The 15,475-nt window shown below is 44.7% G+C and overlaps 1 protein-coding gene across 5 annotated transcripts in view; it reads left to right on the top strand.

Moving 5' to 3' along the window:
* The window catches only part of POR (cytochrome p450 oxidoreductase), a 63,146-nt gene that overhangs the window by 27,342 nt on the left and 20,329 nt on the right, over nt 1-15,475 (top strand). For all 5 annotated transcript variants that reach the window (XM_019717669.2, XM_019717667.2, XM_074328410.1 and 2 more), the window contains exon 2: nt 557-748. In XM_019717669.2, the coding sequence (XP_019573228.1) occupies nt 570-748 (179 nt within the window). In that variant the 5' untranslated portion in view covers nt 557-569. The remainder of the gene's footprint in view (nt 1-556; nt 749-15,475) is intronic.

Here is a 15,475-nt window from a genome sequence, read left to right as displayed (position 1 = left end):
GGCATAAACTGTCTGCATATACAAAGACATTCTTACTAGGCATCGTATTCCAAGGGCTCAGAGGTTATTCCCCAGGAGCCATCCAAGAGCCTCTCCTGAGGACCTGAGTGTGGAGTTTGGGGCAACCCCAGCCTGCCGCACATTTGGGGAAAGGGTTGTGGTGAAGTGCTCACATCTCTCATGTGGAACCAGCCCCTCTGCTGTGTCTTATGTGACTGGACGATGCTTGGTGGTCCCAAGAGTCGGTGGCTTCTGTTCTCTGTTTGCAGGGGGCCCAGTCCTAGCTCCAGCTGGAGCCTACACCTAAGGTACACCCTAGGCTGGGCAGGGCTGGGCCCATGAGGGCCACTTGCTGTTTTAGTTGCTATTCAGGGCTACATCCGTGTCCTGGCAGGGGCCTTGCTGAGAAGGAAGCTTCTGCCCTGGTGCTTAGCCTATTCCTTCAGCCCTTGGGGCATGAGGCCCAAGCTGAGCTTTCGGGGAGGGTCCTCCCCAACAGGCCTTAGGTGGACCCTGCCCTTCCCTACTGAAGTCTGTCATTTTTTTCTCCCGACAGTTTCTTGATCAACATGGAGGATTCCAACATAGACACCAGCGCCACCACGTCTGAGACGATAGCTGAAGAAGTGTCTCTTTTCAGCACGCCGGACATAATTCTGTTTTCACTCATCGTGGGTCTCCTAACCTACTGGTTCCTCTTCAGAAAGAAAAAAGACGAAATCCCCGAGTTCACCAAAATTCAGTCAACGTAAGTGAACTGCTTGGGATCCCTCTTTCTTGGCATTCTAGAGTGCTTGGAAGTCTCCATCGATCCAAGAAGCATTCTGTACTTAGGCCTCTGTCAGGATTGAGCCAGCTGAGAGAGACACAGGTTCCTTGCAGCATTTGGGGTCCAGTCTTGGCTTTTGCCTCATGGGTAGACAGACGGTGCATCAAATCTACCTTATATTTACACCGTACTTTAGAGTTTGCAAGGTCCTCTTATGTCTGTCTTACTTGAACTTCACAGGGACTATACAGAGTGGAAGGCACCATTTTACAGAGCAGACAACCTGAGGTTCGGGGGTGTGAGAGGCACTAGCCGCGGTCACCCGCCCAAGCAGAGCTGAGGCTGGCACTGTTTTTGTTTTACTCCAGGCCCCTGCGTGACCTTTCCATTTTGTAAACAGATGGGATCATAGAGCTGCTCTTTGCACAGGACCATAGAGCAAGGCAATTATTTCTTTTGCAATTTCCTTCCAATCCTTTTCATTACTGACAAGGAGAGAATTGCAGTTTGGTACGGATATGTCCTTTTTACCTAACACTTGCTAATTTCTTTTTTTACATGAAGAGAGCCACCTCAAGCTTAGAGCTTTGGGCAGCGACAGTATAAGAGGAAAACTCTTTTTTTCCTCTACTCCCAATACTTCAGCGACCAGGTGTGGAGGACGTTTTCCCCACAGCACGCAATTCTCCAACTCTCGTGACACCACCTGCCTGGGGTTGGCATCAGATCCCACAGGTTAAGGGCTCGATCCCATGAGACTCCCCGCCCCCTGCGATGCCCGTCTCAAGTCCAGGTTGTCGTCTATGCTTCTAACCAACCAACCAGCTATAAATCAGAGGTTCCCAAACCTCCTTTTCAGGTTTCATTAATTTGCTAGAGTGGCCCACAGAACTCAGGAGAAGAGTTGACCTACTAGGTTATAGGTTTATGATGAAAGGAGAAGTTACTAATTCAAGGTCCGTGTGCCCGACACTCAAAGGGCCAAAACTCAAAATGTCAGAGTTTGGAATAAGGGAAGTGTTATTGATCGAGAAGGCACCAGCTTGAGAAGACAGGGGACTTGAATGCTGCTGCAAATCCATTTTAGGGGCGTCCCAAATTCAGTGGTCTGATGTCAGGTGAAGGGAGGAGGGGCGGGGCCAGAGGTGGGTGGGGACTGGAGACAGCAGTGGGTGCCCACAGGGATGCAAGGGGGTGTGAAGTCTCCTTGAAGCACAGACTCTTCCAGCTCTTCAGGAGCGGCCGTCTGACTAAGGGCTGTTTTGTTTTATTTTGTTTGTTGTCTTTAACTTTTTTTTAAATTAGTTTCAGGTGCACAAAACAATATAATAGTTAGACATTTATCATTTATATCCCTCACACAGTGACAATCCCCCTGCCCCCATCCACTATTCCTCTGATGTCGCATACAGCCATTACATTTCCACTGCCTCTATTCCTAATGCTGTACTCCACTTCTGGTAACTATATATATATATATAATTGTAGTTGACATTCATTATTGTTCAGCTTCAGGTGTACAGTGCAGTGATCAGGCATCTACATCATCCCTGAGGTGGTCTCCCTAATGACACAAGTGTCCATCGGATACCCTACATCTTTACAACATTATTGATTACATTCCCCACATTGACTTTCGTATCCCCGTGGCAATCTTGTGATTACCGACTGTGCTTTCTAATCCTGACTAGGGGCTGTTTTTGCAAAATACTCAAGCCTGAAGCAGCATTCCTCTAATTAATTAGCATACCTGTAGCAGGAGCTGTTAGCCTGCTACAAATGCAGGCTGGCGCCTTTCACTGTTATAATTCTCCCTTTTTGTTTATCCCTCAGTCTTGAGGGAAATAGGGCAACTGGGTTCCAGGCTCCACAGGAGGGAGGAATTACCTGTAAGAAGGAGTCAGATTTGTCTGCCCATCGTGCCCCTTTTATCCGGCTCTTACAGTGTCACACGCCCACTTCTGATGGTCCCTGAGCCTTGGAGAGGGTAATCTGGGGATTCAATTTATAAGCAGAGACCACAGCAACAGTAGAAGTGGTAGGACAGGAACCTACTATGAGACAAAGAATAAAAAGTAATGAAGGCAGGCAGTGTGACAATCTGATAGATTCTCCTGGTCCGAACTCTGAATCTGTGATGTCATCATGGGCTCAGCTCAGGCAGACCTTCTGTGTTTCTTACACAGCACCAGTCACTGAGACACGGCTGATGATTTCTCTGAAGTTTACACCGTGTCATCTAGCAGCAGTCTGCAATTGCAAGGGAAAACAAAACAAAACAAAACAAAAACAGTTTTAGTTCTCAATAATTCCAAGACAAAGGATGGAAGGAAAATGAAACACTAGTTGAGAGGGTTGCATCCAAATACTTTCAGTAGAAAAATTCAGTTCACAGGTGAAAAATAAAACTACAGATAATTAACTAAACTAGGGTCTAATATCCACAATTGCGCATTATGGTTTCTATTGAAGCAATTTTTCTCTCTAAAGTCACCCTCATTTTTATCAAAGATAGGCAAATGAAGACTAATTTCATTGCATAGTCTACTTTCAATAAAGTTGGTCTGTTATTTTCATAAGTACAACAAGAATAGCAATTGATCAGACTTGTACAAGCTCCTTTAAATCTGCTTCGCTGGAATTTCATAAGGAATCTCCAGATTGAACTTCAGTTAGCCCTTCCTGCCATTAGACTTCACTTGCACTACCTTTAGATTTGGTTGTATTTCTCAGGTTCTTGAGGTCCCTGAAAATGTCTGGAGGTTGTTCCTTTGCCATCTCCCAGGAAAGCAACCTTTGTTCCTTACCAGAAAGACTGCTGTGAAACATGGAAGCAAGGTCCCAGGCTGTTTTTCCAACGGGCTTTTATTGGCTTCCAAAGTCGCTCATAATTCCTTAAAGCTTTCTGGTGATAGCCAGAGTCTGTGCATGTCTCTTTCAAACATGATATTCCAGCCTTATCAAGAGTTTCCAATTGTATCCTATCATAAAGAGAACAGATTCCTATTGAATTTATGCAAACAACCATATTGCCATGAAAATAATAATACTTATTCAGTCTCCAGATTTCTGGATGGATTAGGTAGGAAGAAAAATATAAGTGTTTCAATACTGCTTACAAAGGTAAAATTTATCAAACTGCTCTAAGGAAAAAAAAAAAGAAAACAAGTTACCTTGAAACATACTTGCTAAAGTACCAGAATAAAACAATATGGTGTCTGCTCGCTCGGGTCCTGAAGGAATTCATGAGACAGGTAGACATATAGAAGGAAGATTTATTAAAGTAAGAGAAGGATTGGCTGGCAGAGTCTGCTGGAAACTACTGCAAATCACTGCCTCTCGACTTGTTTTATATTTTCTAACCAGGATGTAAGTTGCTTTGGCCTGTAATGGAATTTTCTATTGAGTTTGGCTTTGTCCATTGGAATGGGGGAAAGTACAGTTAAACCGGTTATTCCAACCTTTGCATATGTTATTTAGATTTAAGTTGGAGCTACTAGGAGTGGATCCCACACAGACACAAAACCTCTCCCAAGTCACAGGCCAATGCAAATAGAAACATTGAAACTGGTATGCATAGTAAATGTATAGGAAGCAGAATCATTAAGAGGCAAAGAAAGAAAAGAAAGCTTTCAGAAAGTCCCAAGCTAAGTTACACTTGTTAAATCAAATTATACCAGTGATCCAAATCTCAAAATAGAAGATTTAGTGACACCATTACAATTCCTCTGTCTTTACAATATGTGTGTGTCTGTGTGTGTGTGTATGAGGTGTGATCAAAGTGTGAATGTTTAAGTAAAAAATTTATTTCAGTAAAAGATGCATTGCCATTAATCCCCCTCAAAATATTACCCACTGCTTCGAACACACTTATCCCATCATTCTTGCCACTTTCTGAAGCAGTTCTGGAAGTCCTCTTCGTGAGTGTCTTTAGTTGGCACTGTCATGGCTCCCTCAATGTCCTGAATCATTTTGACTTTGGGGAAGAGAAAGAAGTCACACGGTGCCAGATCCAGTGAATAAGGTGGATGAGGACACACCATAATGTTTTCATTTGACAGAAATTGCCATACCAGAAGCAATGTGTGACACGGAGCACTGTCATGATGGAGGATGATTTACGACACACTTTAAAACACACCTTCTCTCAACCGTAGCTCACACCTGACTGACTGCACTGCACCGAACAGGTTGAAACTAGTCACACACTGTTACTAAGGTTTGACGCGCTGCTTCCTGTATTGAAGATCCTGCCTTTCTGTTGGATGGCACCCGGCAGCAGCATTCACCATATTTTGTGATCACAAGGGAAAGGCTCCATGTCACACATCGCTTCTGGTACGACAGTTTCTGTTAAATTAAAAACATTACTGTGTGTCTTCATCTACCTCATTCACCAGATCTGCTACTGTACGACTTCAGGCTCTTTCCCAAAGTCAAAATGACCACGAAAGGTAAATATTTTGAATTGATTCAGGACATCAAGGCAGCCACGATAGCACAACTAAAGACATTCACAAAAGAGGACTTCCAGAACCGCTTCAGGAAGTGGCAAGAACAATGGGATAAGAATGTTTGAAGCGAGGGGGAGTATTCTGAGGGGGATTAATGGCAATGTGTCTTTTACTGTAATAATTTTTTTTAAACACTGACTGTATATTTTTCCATACCTCATGTTGTATAATAATTATTCCTAAAAAGTTTTATCAACCTTTTAATTACATCTATTTGTTAGTTCTTAATAACTCTATGAGATTTCAGTCAATTAATACCCAAGCTATTTTCTTGACAAATTTCATAACAATAACAAGAGCTTTTTTTTTGGTAAACTCACTTAAAACAAAAATACCATATTTAATGTTAACTCTAAAAAACATGTGTATTTAACCAAACCAAACCTAAACCAGCTTTAATATCAAATATTTTCCTAGCTCATATGATCCTGAAAGGCATTTGGGTTAGTTTCTATTATATATCCTTATTTATATAAGCGCTTAATTCCTTCACGCTAATCAAATATTATAAACTACCTTCCGGAGGAAAAAAACACCATGCCATATATAAAACACAGATATCACAAACAGAGGTCATACACATACACAAAATTATCAATAAGTGTAGAGAAAACAAGATTTTTCATTTGCCCTTGACAATTTTTAAGGAGGCTGGGAAATGGAAGGGGGTGAGGGTCTGGCATGTGAGACTAGCAGCTTGTGTTTTTAAAAGTTTTCTCTCCTTTTTTCCTTTCAGTCACCTCAGCCACAGGCAGCAGTGGCTGTGTTTACATTTCTGATTAGCCAGCAGGAAGGTCTTGGGGGGCAACGCTGAGACCTCCCTTCCCCCCTTTTTTTTCCTATCAGACTTTGAAAAATCAGCCTCTAATTTTGCTAAATTTCTGATCAGTTATTAAATCCTTTAACATCTGTTCAGCTATACTAATTCTCATAACCTCAGAAACTTTTAAAAAATTTCCACCTTGTTGGGAAATCTGTTGATTTTTCCTTCTGTCTTTTTGAAAATTCTCTTGTTAATTAACCTAACATCTGCATCAGCATCTGTAAGATCCAAGAAGCTTAATAGCAAATTCAAAAGTCGTAAGACTAGTTATATGTTTGAGAATTCTCATATAAGCACGTGTTTGTTTAAGCCAGTTTAATACCACAAATTAGCAGTACCATTTAGTGGTAGAAATATGCCATATCTAGAACATATTAACATAGAGATCTCATAGCTTTCATTTTGAAATGCAAGCTTTTGTGTCCCAGGTACAATATAAAACTCAGAGGTAATTTGCTCAGATGACCAAAGCTTTGCCTGCTATAGAAATTCCTTTAAAGCCCTTTAAGAGTTAACCTATACTCAAAGGATGCATTCTGTTTTCTCTGAGAGGCCTGAGAAAGTTGGAAGGCTCAGAGTTAAAAAAAAAAAAAAAAGCGGCTTCAGATCGCCTGAATTTAAAAGTGACAGATCCTCCTAGAGGAAGACGGTGCCAGGATGAAGCCTGAGCACAAGAGAGCGGTTACCACGTCTGGAGACAAAAAGGATGAGGAGTAGGGGCAAGCGTCAGGCACCGTGTCCTTTCTCACTTCCCAGTCAATAAGGGAAGAAGAAGCCTCAGATCCACACATAAATGATGCACAAGACAATAAATTGAGTGCTCTCCTAACTAAGCCTCAGGTACTCCAGACAAGTTACAAATTTCAAATTCAAATAGCCAAATAAACAAATACAAATGAACGGTTCACAAATCAGGTACAAGTCCTACAACTTTTCCCCCTCCCAACAAGTTACCTCAAACGAATGCAAAACAAATTGGCTTTTCCCATAGAAAAAGCCTAAATGAAGGAGGAAGTTCCCGGTTGCTGGTTGGCTGTACACATGGGGTGACTTACCTCCTTCTAAATTGAGCCTGTTGGCTCACAGATGCAACATGGGTAAATTCCCAGCAGTCCTTCCTTTTTTAGACGGAAATGCAAATATCTTTGGAGAGAGAGAAAGGGAGAAAGAGAAAGCCAGGATAGAGAGGAAGAATTCCTTCCGTCAGATGGAGGCCTCCCAAAATGCAAATGGCCTTGTTCTGAGGACAGAGCACCCAGATTGAGAGGAAGGATTCTCTGCTGTCCATTCCAGAACTACTCGACAGCTGACTGACAGACAGCTGACTGAAGTCCAAAGATGTTTCTTTACTCCAAATGTGCTGTGTGCCAAAGAGAGACCAGCGCCCACTGGGGAGTCCCTCCTGAGCCCCCAAGCAAAGCGGCTCTGGCAGGTGCTCAGGACTCACAGGGGGCACCCACCCAGGGTCCATCTACCCCTGGACACCAGCTCCAGGCTGTGGCTCGCCATTTGTTACTGGTTCAAGATTCGTGTGCCCAACACTTCAAGGGGCCAAAACTCAAAACATCAGAGTTTGGAAAAAGGAAAGGACATTGATCAAGAAGGCACTAACTAGCTCGAGAAGATGGGGAGCTTTAACGCTTCCGCAAATCCATCTTAGTGTTACCGGGTGAAGGTCTGGTTGCCTGCTGCTCATAAGCCAGTAACCTAATGGAGAGACAAGGATGGTGGAAAGAAAAGCAGGTTTATTCAAAATGCCGCTATTCGGGAGGGTGGCGGACTCCTGTCTAAAGGCCATCTCCCTGTTCCTAGGATGGCAGAAAGTTTGATAGGTTCACAAGCAGCAACAGAACAAAGGAAAGGGGAGTGAGTCTTGTTACTTGTCCGGGAGAACGTCTCCTGGGGTCCGGTATGTTCTGTGATGGTTATCTCGAACCCGGTCTTAGGGGTGATTCATAGTCATCTGACAAAAAATCACAGTCCAGAGTTGCAGCCTGGTTGCCGGTGTCCAGAGGGCTGACTCAGTTTCTTGCAAGTTAGTGTTCTGATTAATTAGATTAAGGAGGTATGCATGTAGCCTTGGAAAAACACAGCAATTAAATTGGACAGTGAGGGGGAGAAACAAAGAAGAGGGGGAAAAATGAACTACAAAATAAACTGTAATTCAGCAAACCACGCCAGGGTGCTAAATCCTTAAAAGTATATGTCATGCTTACATTAAAAACGCCCCAAATTCAGTCCTCTTTTATGTCAAGGGAAGGGAGAAAGGGTGCGGCAAGAGGTGGGTAAGGCCTGGAGACAGCTCGGTGCAGACTGGGAGACAAGGGAGAGTGAGTCTAAATCTCCCCAGTGGATCCATTGACCCCCACTGATCTCAATCAGGGTCTTGAGGCTCCTGTAAATCTTTGATAAACAGTCATTATTTTGTACATGATTTACCAGCTCTTCAGGAGAGGTACCTTTGGACAAGGGGCTGTTTTTGCAAAATCCTCAAACCTGAAGCAGAATTCCTCTAGGTAACTAATATACCTGTCCCAGGAGCGGTTAGTCTGAAGGCCATGGGAGAAATGCAGGCTGGAGCGTTTCAGTCTGTTACAGATACAACTCAGGAACAGCCAGATGGAAGAGATGCATTGGGCAAGGGTAGGAACCCCACTCTCCAGCACCTTCGCCTTTTAGCAGCCCTGAGGCTCTCCAAACCCCATCCTTTGGGTTTTTTATGGGGGCTTCATTATGTGGGTACGATTGATTAACTCGCTGGGCATGGGGGATTAATTCAACCTCCAGCCCCTCTCCCCTCCCTGGAGATCAGGGATGGGGCTGTGAGTTCCAACCCTGTAACCACAGTGTTGGTTCCCTTGGCTACTGGCCCCATCCTTAGAGGCTTTCCTAAGTTACTTCAGTAACATGAACTCCAGCGTGATAGAAAGCGGCTTGTTTTGAATAACAGAAGACTCCTTTATCTCTCTTATCACTTAGGAATTTCCAAGGGGTTTAGGAGCTCTGTGCCAGAAAGAGGATGAAAAGCAAATATATGTTTCCAGACAGTATCCAGCTTGACTTTACAAACACTGTTTTTATTTTGTTGATTTTTTTAACCTTCCATAAAGCTTCCTTTTAAGAAAGTTTAACTTAAAAGGTAACTTAGTTTAAATACAAATATTAAGGATGTAAGAGTTCAGAGGGTTTCTAGATATGAAAAAATGGTGGTGGAGGTGTGACTAAGTGACTACACCACTGTCTCCTCATGACTGAGTTCCGTGTCATGGCTGCAACCCGGTCATGTTGCAGGGAGGTTTGGGTGGGACCTACGAGGCCAGGCCCTGTGCTGGGAGAACCCCAGGGCACAGCTCTGCCCTGCAGGGCTCCCTGAATTCCACAAGGAGCTCTCTGGTAACAGTTTTCTCTCCCAGAAAAGTATAGTTCTTGGACTTGAAAGCAGATATTCAGGGAGTACAATTCTTGTACAGTATGTACAAGACGTTGCTAGGATAACAAAACCAGTTTTACCACAGGCTAATTGATGTAATGAAAGTCAAGTTCCTAGGGCATCTCATTAATATAATAAAACCACATTATTGGGGTCCTGCTATACCATTGACAGGGCATTCGTTTTACAGTTTAGAACACTCAGCAACTGTTTGCAGAGGCCCTACTAAGTGCCAGATAGCCATGAATAAAATAGATGAAGTCCTCATGTTTACCAAGCTTGCTCTCTAGTGCTGAGTAGATCCTGGGCAAGACCCTTAACCTCGCTCTGCCTCATTTCCTCATCCGCTAAATGGAGTCAATAACCCCAATCTCACAGAGCTCTTGAGAGTATGAAGTGAGGTGATATTTATGATATCGCCTAGCATTGCTCCGTGGTCGCTGCTTAATGTTTGTAGCAGAGTGTATTTTGCACCAAGCGCTAGGTGCTACAGGAATAGGGGTAGCATTTACGTTAAAGGAGCTGAGAAGTCAGGATGTTGAAATGTGCTTTTTTTAAATGGTTTATGAAGTGCTTTCATGTGCATTACCTAATCTGGGCCTCTGCGACAAGAGTGTGCGCTAGGCAGGGTGGGCGGCCTCATAACTCATCGGAGAGCTGGCTGGCAGGGAAGCCACGGGCTTCTGGAATTCTAAGAAAGAAGGAAATCCCCCTGACAGAGGGATGAAGATCTGCTGTGTGTGTGTGTGGGGGGGGGGGGGGGTTGCGAAGGTTCTAGAAAGTGGTGCTGTACCCGAGCCTGAGAGGTCTTTTGCTGTCAGAGGGCCTGAGGATGGGTGGGAGCTGGGCAGCTGAGCTGGCAGCCAGCCTTTTCCAGCTGGCGCTGATAACAGGTGCATTCCTGGTGGAGCAAAGTATTTTTGGTGGGAAAAAACGTGGTGGTTAAAATAAGGGGACTGGTGTCCAGGTCCCAGCTTACAGTGAGTGGCCCTGCACTTCCTTGTCTGTAAAATGGAGGTGTCCCTCCACCCCACTCCCCCCACGAGTGAGGAGTATGAATGTGCCACGGGAGCGCGTGGAGCCTCCGTTCTCCCCATCACTTCTCTGGCCTTGCAAGATCGACTTGAAATAAAACTCCTAAACTGTGGGAGCACTTGTATCTGGTAGATTCTAACTGTTTCTCTCTGCCAGGATGCTGAAACTGTATTTCCCTCTTCATAATCTTCAATTTTTAACCTTAAGTGTGTGGTGTCCTACCCTGCACAAATCCTTTCCCAGCCTTCATTATATCATGTTGACCACCTGCTGTGGCCGGGGGTTTTATGGCAACACTGTACAGGGAAGTGTTTAAAGTGCAGGGGTTAAGTCCTGGGCCGTACAGCTGGGTGACTAAGGCTTGAATCCCGACTCTACCACATAGGAGCCATGTCACGTTTGCTGTTACTTAATCTTTTGAAGTCCACGTCCTCAACTGTAAATCGGAGATAATAATAGTACTTATGTCATAGGGTTGTAAAAATTAAATGGCGAGCTGTTGTAGAACTCTTTGCACAGGTCCTGATGCGTGCCCTCAACTGGTATGTCTCCTTATTTTCTCCTTCTTGTTAATACCATCTCCAGTCTTACAGGAGACCTTCAAGGAAGGCGTTATAATTCCATTTTTCAGATGAGGAGACTGAAGCACTTTGATGAGGAGCTGGCTCAAGGCCACCTAACGTAGAAGTAGCAGAGTTGACTTTTGAACCCATATCTGCAAGCTTCACACCCCGCGTTTTCCCCACTTTGCCATGCTGCCTTCAGTCTCTTAGACGTTACTATCCCATTTCAAAGATGAGAAAACTGAGACTCAGAGAGGCCACTTAGCTGATACAGCTGGGCCACAAGCCTGGACCTCATGTTATAAATCCTGCATCACTGTCGCTGAGCACATACGTTCAGTGAGCACAGGTGATTTTCTCCACAGCACAGAGCTTCTCTTACCCACCAGGTCAGTGGGGTGTGATGGGGCTTCGTGTGGGGACTGTGTATGGCCCAGGGCTATGTCAGGAATTCTCACCACAATTTCTGGTAGCTTCTAGTTGGTGTTTTAAGGTCTTTTAGGCCTTAGCCACCTGGGATGCTGTGTCCAAACCTTTGGGCATGGATATTTTTTAAAACCAAACAAATAGGACCAACTGTGTCTGACCAGCAAGCACTTTGAATAGCATGGAAGCACAGGACACATATCTAGTCTCACCGACCCTGGACTTCTGGGTACAGGGCATCCAGGAGGAGGCTGTGTGCGCCGATGAATCTCCCCAGCTATGCTGGCCCCCAGGGCCCTCACCACCAGTCTGGATTTAGCTTTCAGAACCTCAGGAACCCAGATGCCTTCTGCTGCCACTGTCCGTGAGTGGCTGACAGAGACACCACCTGTGGACTCTTCTGGAGCCTGGAGTTTGCTCTCTGAGCCAGAATCAGCCTCAGTCCAGGAGTGTACCTGAGACAGTCTTTGCCCTCCAGGGTGGGGATGGGAGAGGGTTTAATACATCAGCCAGAGTAGACTTTGCCCTAACCCTCCTCTCCGGCAGAGTTCCGGTTCAAGAGCAACAATGTGGGACTGTAGTGCTGACAGGAGTGCAGGGGAAGCTGCCCAGCCTCTGGTAAGAGGGGTGGTGTGGGCATGTGGTGATATCGCAATACTGGCTAGCATCCTGGGGTCCATCAGTCAGGCAAACATTTATACGAGACTGTGCCAAGCCCTTGTGACAGACAGATCAATAAACCGGACCCTGCCCTCCGATCCCATGGGAAGGAAGGGCAGTCATGAGAATAGGTTCATCTGGAGTGGGTTACGCTGGAAGACGCGCATGTGAAGAGCAAGAGGCAGGGTCAGGCTCTGACGGGTTGTGGAAGGCTTTCGATGGGAGGGGGCGTTGGAGTTGAGTCTTTAAGAGGAGCGGGGTTTGACAGGCTGTGGTGGTGGATCTGAAGCCCGGAAGAGAAGGACCCTGGGATGTGTTGGGGCGCCAGTGCGCTGTTTGGTGAGGTCACCAGGGTGTGTGTTTAGGGTAGGGTGGGGCCGGGGCGTGGGAAAGCAGGCCGGAGCCGGATTGGACAGTGCTCTGTACACCACTGACATGGTCACACCCAGGCCTCACAAGGCCCCTGTGGGCAGCATGGGGGACACGTGGAGAGGGCTGTTGGCAGCGTTTCTTTGATGACCAGTGACCTGTTCATGTATTTATTGGCCATTTATCTTCCTTTGTGAAGATAAATGTCTGTTCAAGATCTTCTGTCTGTTCAAGATCTTGCCTATTTTGTCTATGTGGTTATCAGATACAGGTCCTTCGTTAGGTTGATGTATTGCAACTATCATCTCTGTTCTGTCACTTGCCTTTTTACTCTCTTAATAGTGTTTTTGATGATCAGAAGTTCTTGACTTAAACTTAGTCCAATTTGTCAACCTTTTGGGTGACCTTAACCTTCATTTCATGGTTAACGTTTTTGTGTCCCGTTTAAGAGGTCTTTACTTATCTTGAGGTCATGAAGATGTTCTTTTATAGTAGCTTTTAAACTAGCTCTGCCATCCTGCTGAAATTGACTTGGGGAATTGTGTGAAACACTTTACAAATTTTTTTTCATTTTTTAATTTTGTGGGTATTCACTCAACCTGGCACCACTTACTGATGCTTTTCCGACTGCTCTTCAGTGTCACTGTTGATATCAATCACGTGACTGTGTATGTGGGGGTACGTTTCTAGACTCTTCTGTTCTATTGATCTGTCCTTTATCCTTTCACCAATAGCTCAGTGCTCTAGTTTCTATGATTTGACAGTTACTCTTGACTTGATATCTGGTGGCTAAGTCCTCCAGCTTTGTTCTTCTAAGATTCTCTTGGCTTTTTTGGGCCCTTGACACTTCCCTACAACTTTTAGAATCAGCTTGTCAATTTCTACCAAAACTAAACAAACAAACAAAAAGCTGCTGGGATTTTAGTTGGGATTAGATTGAATCTATAAATTGACATCTTACAATATTGAGCCTTTTAATCCACAAACAAGATTTTCTCCCCCGGGGGCGGTCTTTTGAATTGTTTTTAATAGCAGTTAATGACTTAAAGAGGAGCAATTACAAGCAACAATTTCTCTTAATAATAATAATTTTAAAAGTGGCTCTTTCATATGCACTCCCACTCCCTCCTCAGCCTGTACCTCCGGACAGAGCATCCCGTGCCAGGCAGCTCCTGATCGAAGGGGCCTGGGACAGTGCCAGTTCCCACAGGAGTCTGAAGCTCCGGGGAGCCCCTCTGTGCCCCGCATACTTTGCCTCACGCATGTGATGCAGCGCTCTGCGTGGAGCCACCCATCTCATTGGATGGGCAGCTGTTTCTATTTCTGCTGCTCATGGTGCAAAGATAGCACCCCATTCCTGTCTGGGCCCCTGGCTGGGCTCAGGGCCTAGTGAGAGTGAAGATACGCAGAGAATGGCTGTTGAATTAGTAAGTAGTAAACTTGTGTATGTGGCTGCCTCTTGGGCAAACTGGCCCACAGGCTTACTCAGTATTTTTAAATTTTTAAATGAAAGGCTGGCAATTTCACATAAAACCTAAGCTTACAGCTTCTTTTGAACAAAAGTCAGAGGATCTGGCCACGTCGAGCCCACCGCGATGCCTGCCGGCCGTGGCTGTGGCTGAGCAGGGCCATGTTTCCAGATGGGGCCTCGTCCACAGCCCCCGCCCCCGGCTGCCTGGCGGCTGTGCCCCTCTGCTGGCTCACTGCCCTGTGCCCCATCCTCCACGGCCCCACCTCTGCCACATTTCTGGTGTCAGAGCGCTTTAAAGGAAAACAAAGCTTGTTATGGAACATTTCAAACAAACACCAAAGCTTAGAGCATAGAAGAGGGAACTCGTGCACGCATCACCCAGTTTTAACAATTATCCTCTCCTCACCCATCTTGCCTCCTGCTCCCGCCCCACTGTGCCTGGATTCTCTTCAAGCAATCATATAATTTTATAATTAATCATATAATTTGTAGGAATTATGAATAAAGCAATTATATGATTTCACAGAAAGCTGGAAATATTTCCTGTGAAATTATATGGAAATAAGAAAATATTTCAGTCCTCTAAAATTCAAGGACTCGCCTTTTTAAACATAACTTAATGCCCTATTCCTGAAAGTCAGCAGTAAGCGTCATTATCGTCAGATATACAATCAGCATTTGTTCATAGTTCCCTGTGGACTGATAAAATTTTTTAAACAGTTTTTTAAAAATTCAGGATCTAAACAAGGCCCATACATTACACTTCATTAATAAATCTTATAAGGCTCTCTTGGGGGTCAGGTATATTGAGGTATAATTTACATGCAATAAAATTCACCTTTTAGGAAAAATTAAGTAAAATTCACTGTGTAAGTATAAAGTTTTATGAGTCCCATGGGATGTATGTGGCTGTGTAACCAGTGTTACAACCAAGATACAGAATATTCCATCATCCCAAAAAACTCCCCTCACCGCCCTCCCTCTGGGCAACCACTGATCGGATTTTGGCCCCTGTAGTTTTGCTTTTCCCCAAATGTCATGCAAATGGAATTATGTAGCTACAGCATGGGCTTTCCCTCCATCCTTGTTTTTTCCTTGAAGTATTTTTGAAGAAACCAGATCATTTATTTCACAGAGTTTCCCACAGTCTGGATTTTGCTGATTGCATCCCACTGGGGGTGGCTTCTGAAAAGTCTCAAAAGAGCTTGTTTTCCTATGTAATCTTTATTTGGGGACTTGCTCTGGACAGAAAGGCCAGGGAAGCCAGGAGTCAGGGCTGCTGGCTTCGTTTCCATCCGTCTTTATCTTTTGAGTGCTGACATGTGGAAAGTGAGCTAGAGTTCTTTCCACATCGAGCTCAGGGTCACCCTCTTTATGGAGAGGTCCTTGGGTCTGCCAAACATGAAAATAGTAAC

Source organism: Rhinolophus sinicus, linkage group LG03, assembly GCF_036562045.2.
Source record: "Rhinolophus sinicus isolate RSC01 linkage group LG03, ASM3656204v1, whole genome shotgun sequence".
In the NCBI taxonomy this organism is placed as follows: domain Eukaryota; kingdom Metazoa; phylum Chordata; class Mammalia; order Chiroptera; family Rhinolophidae; genus Rhinolophus; species Rhinolophus sinicus.
Note: the sequence above shows the minus strand (reverse complement) of the source record. Positions and strands in the feature narration are given on the sequence as shown.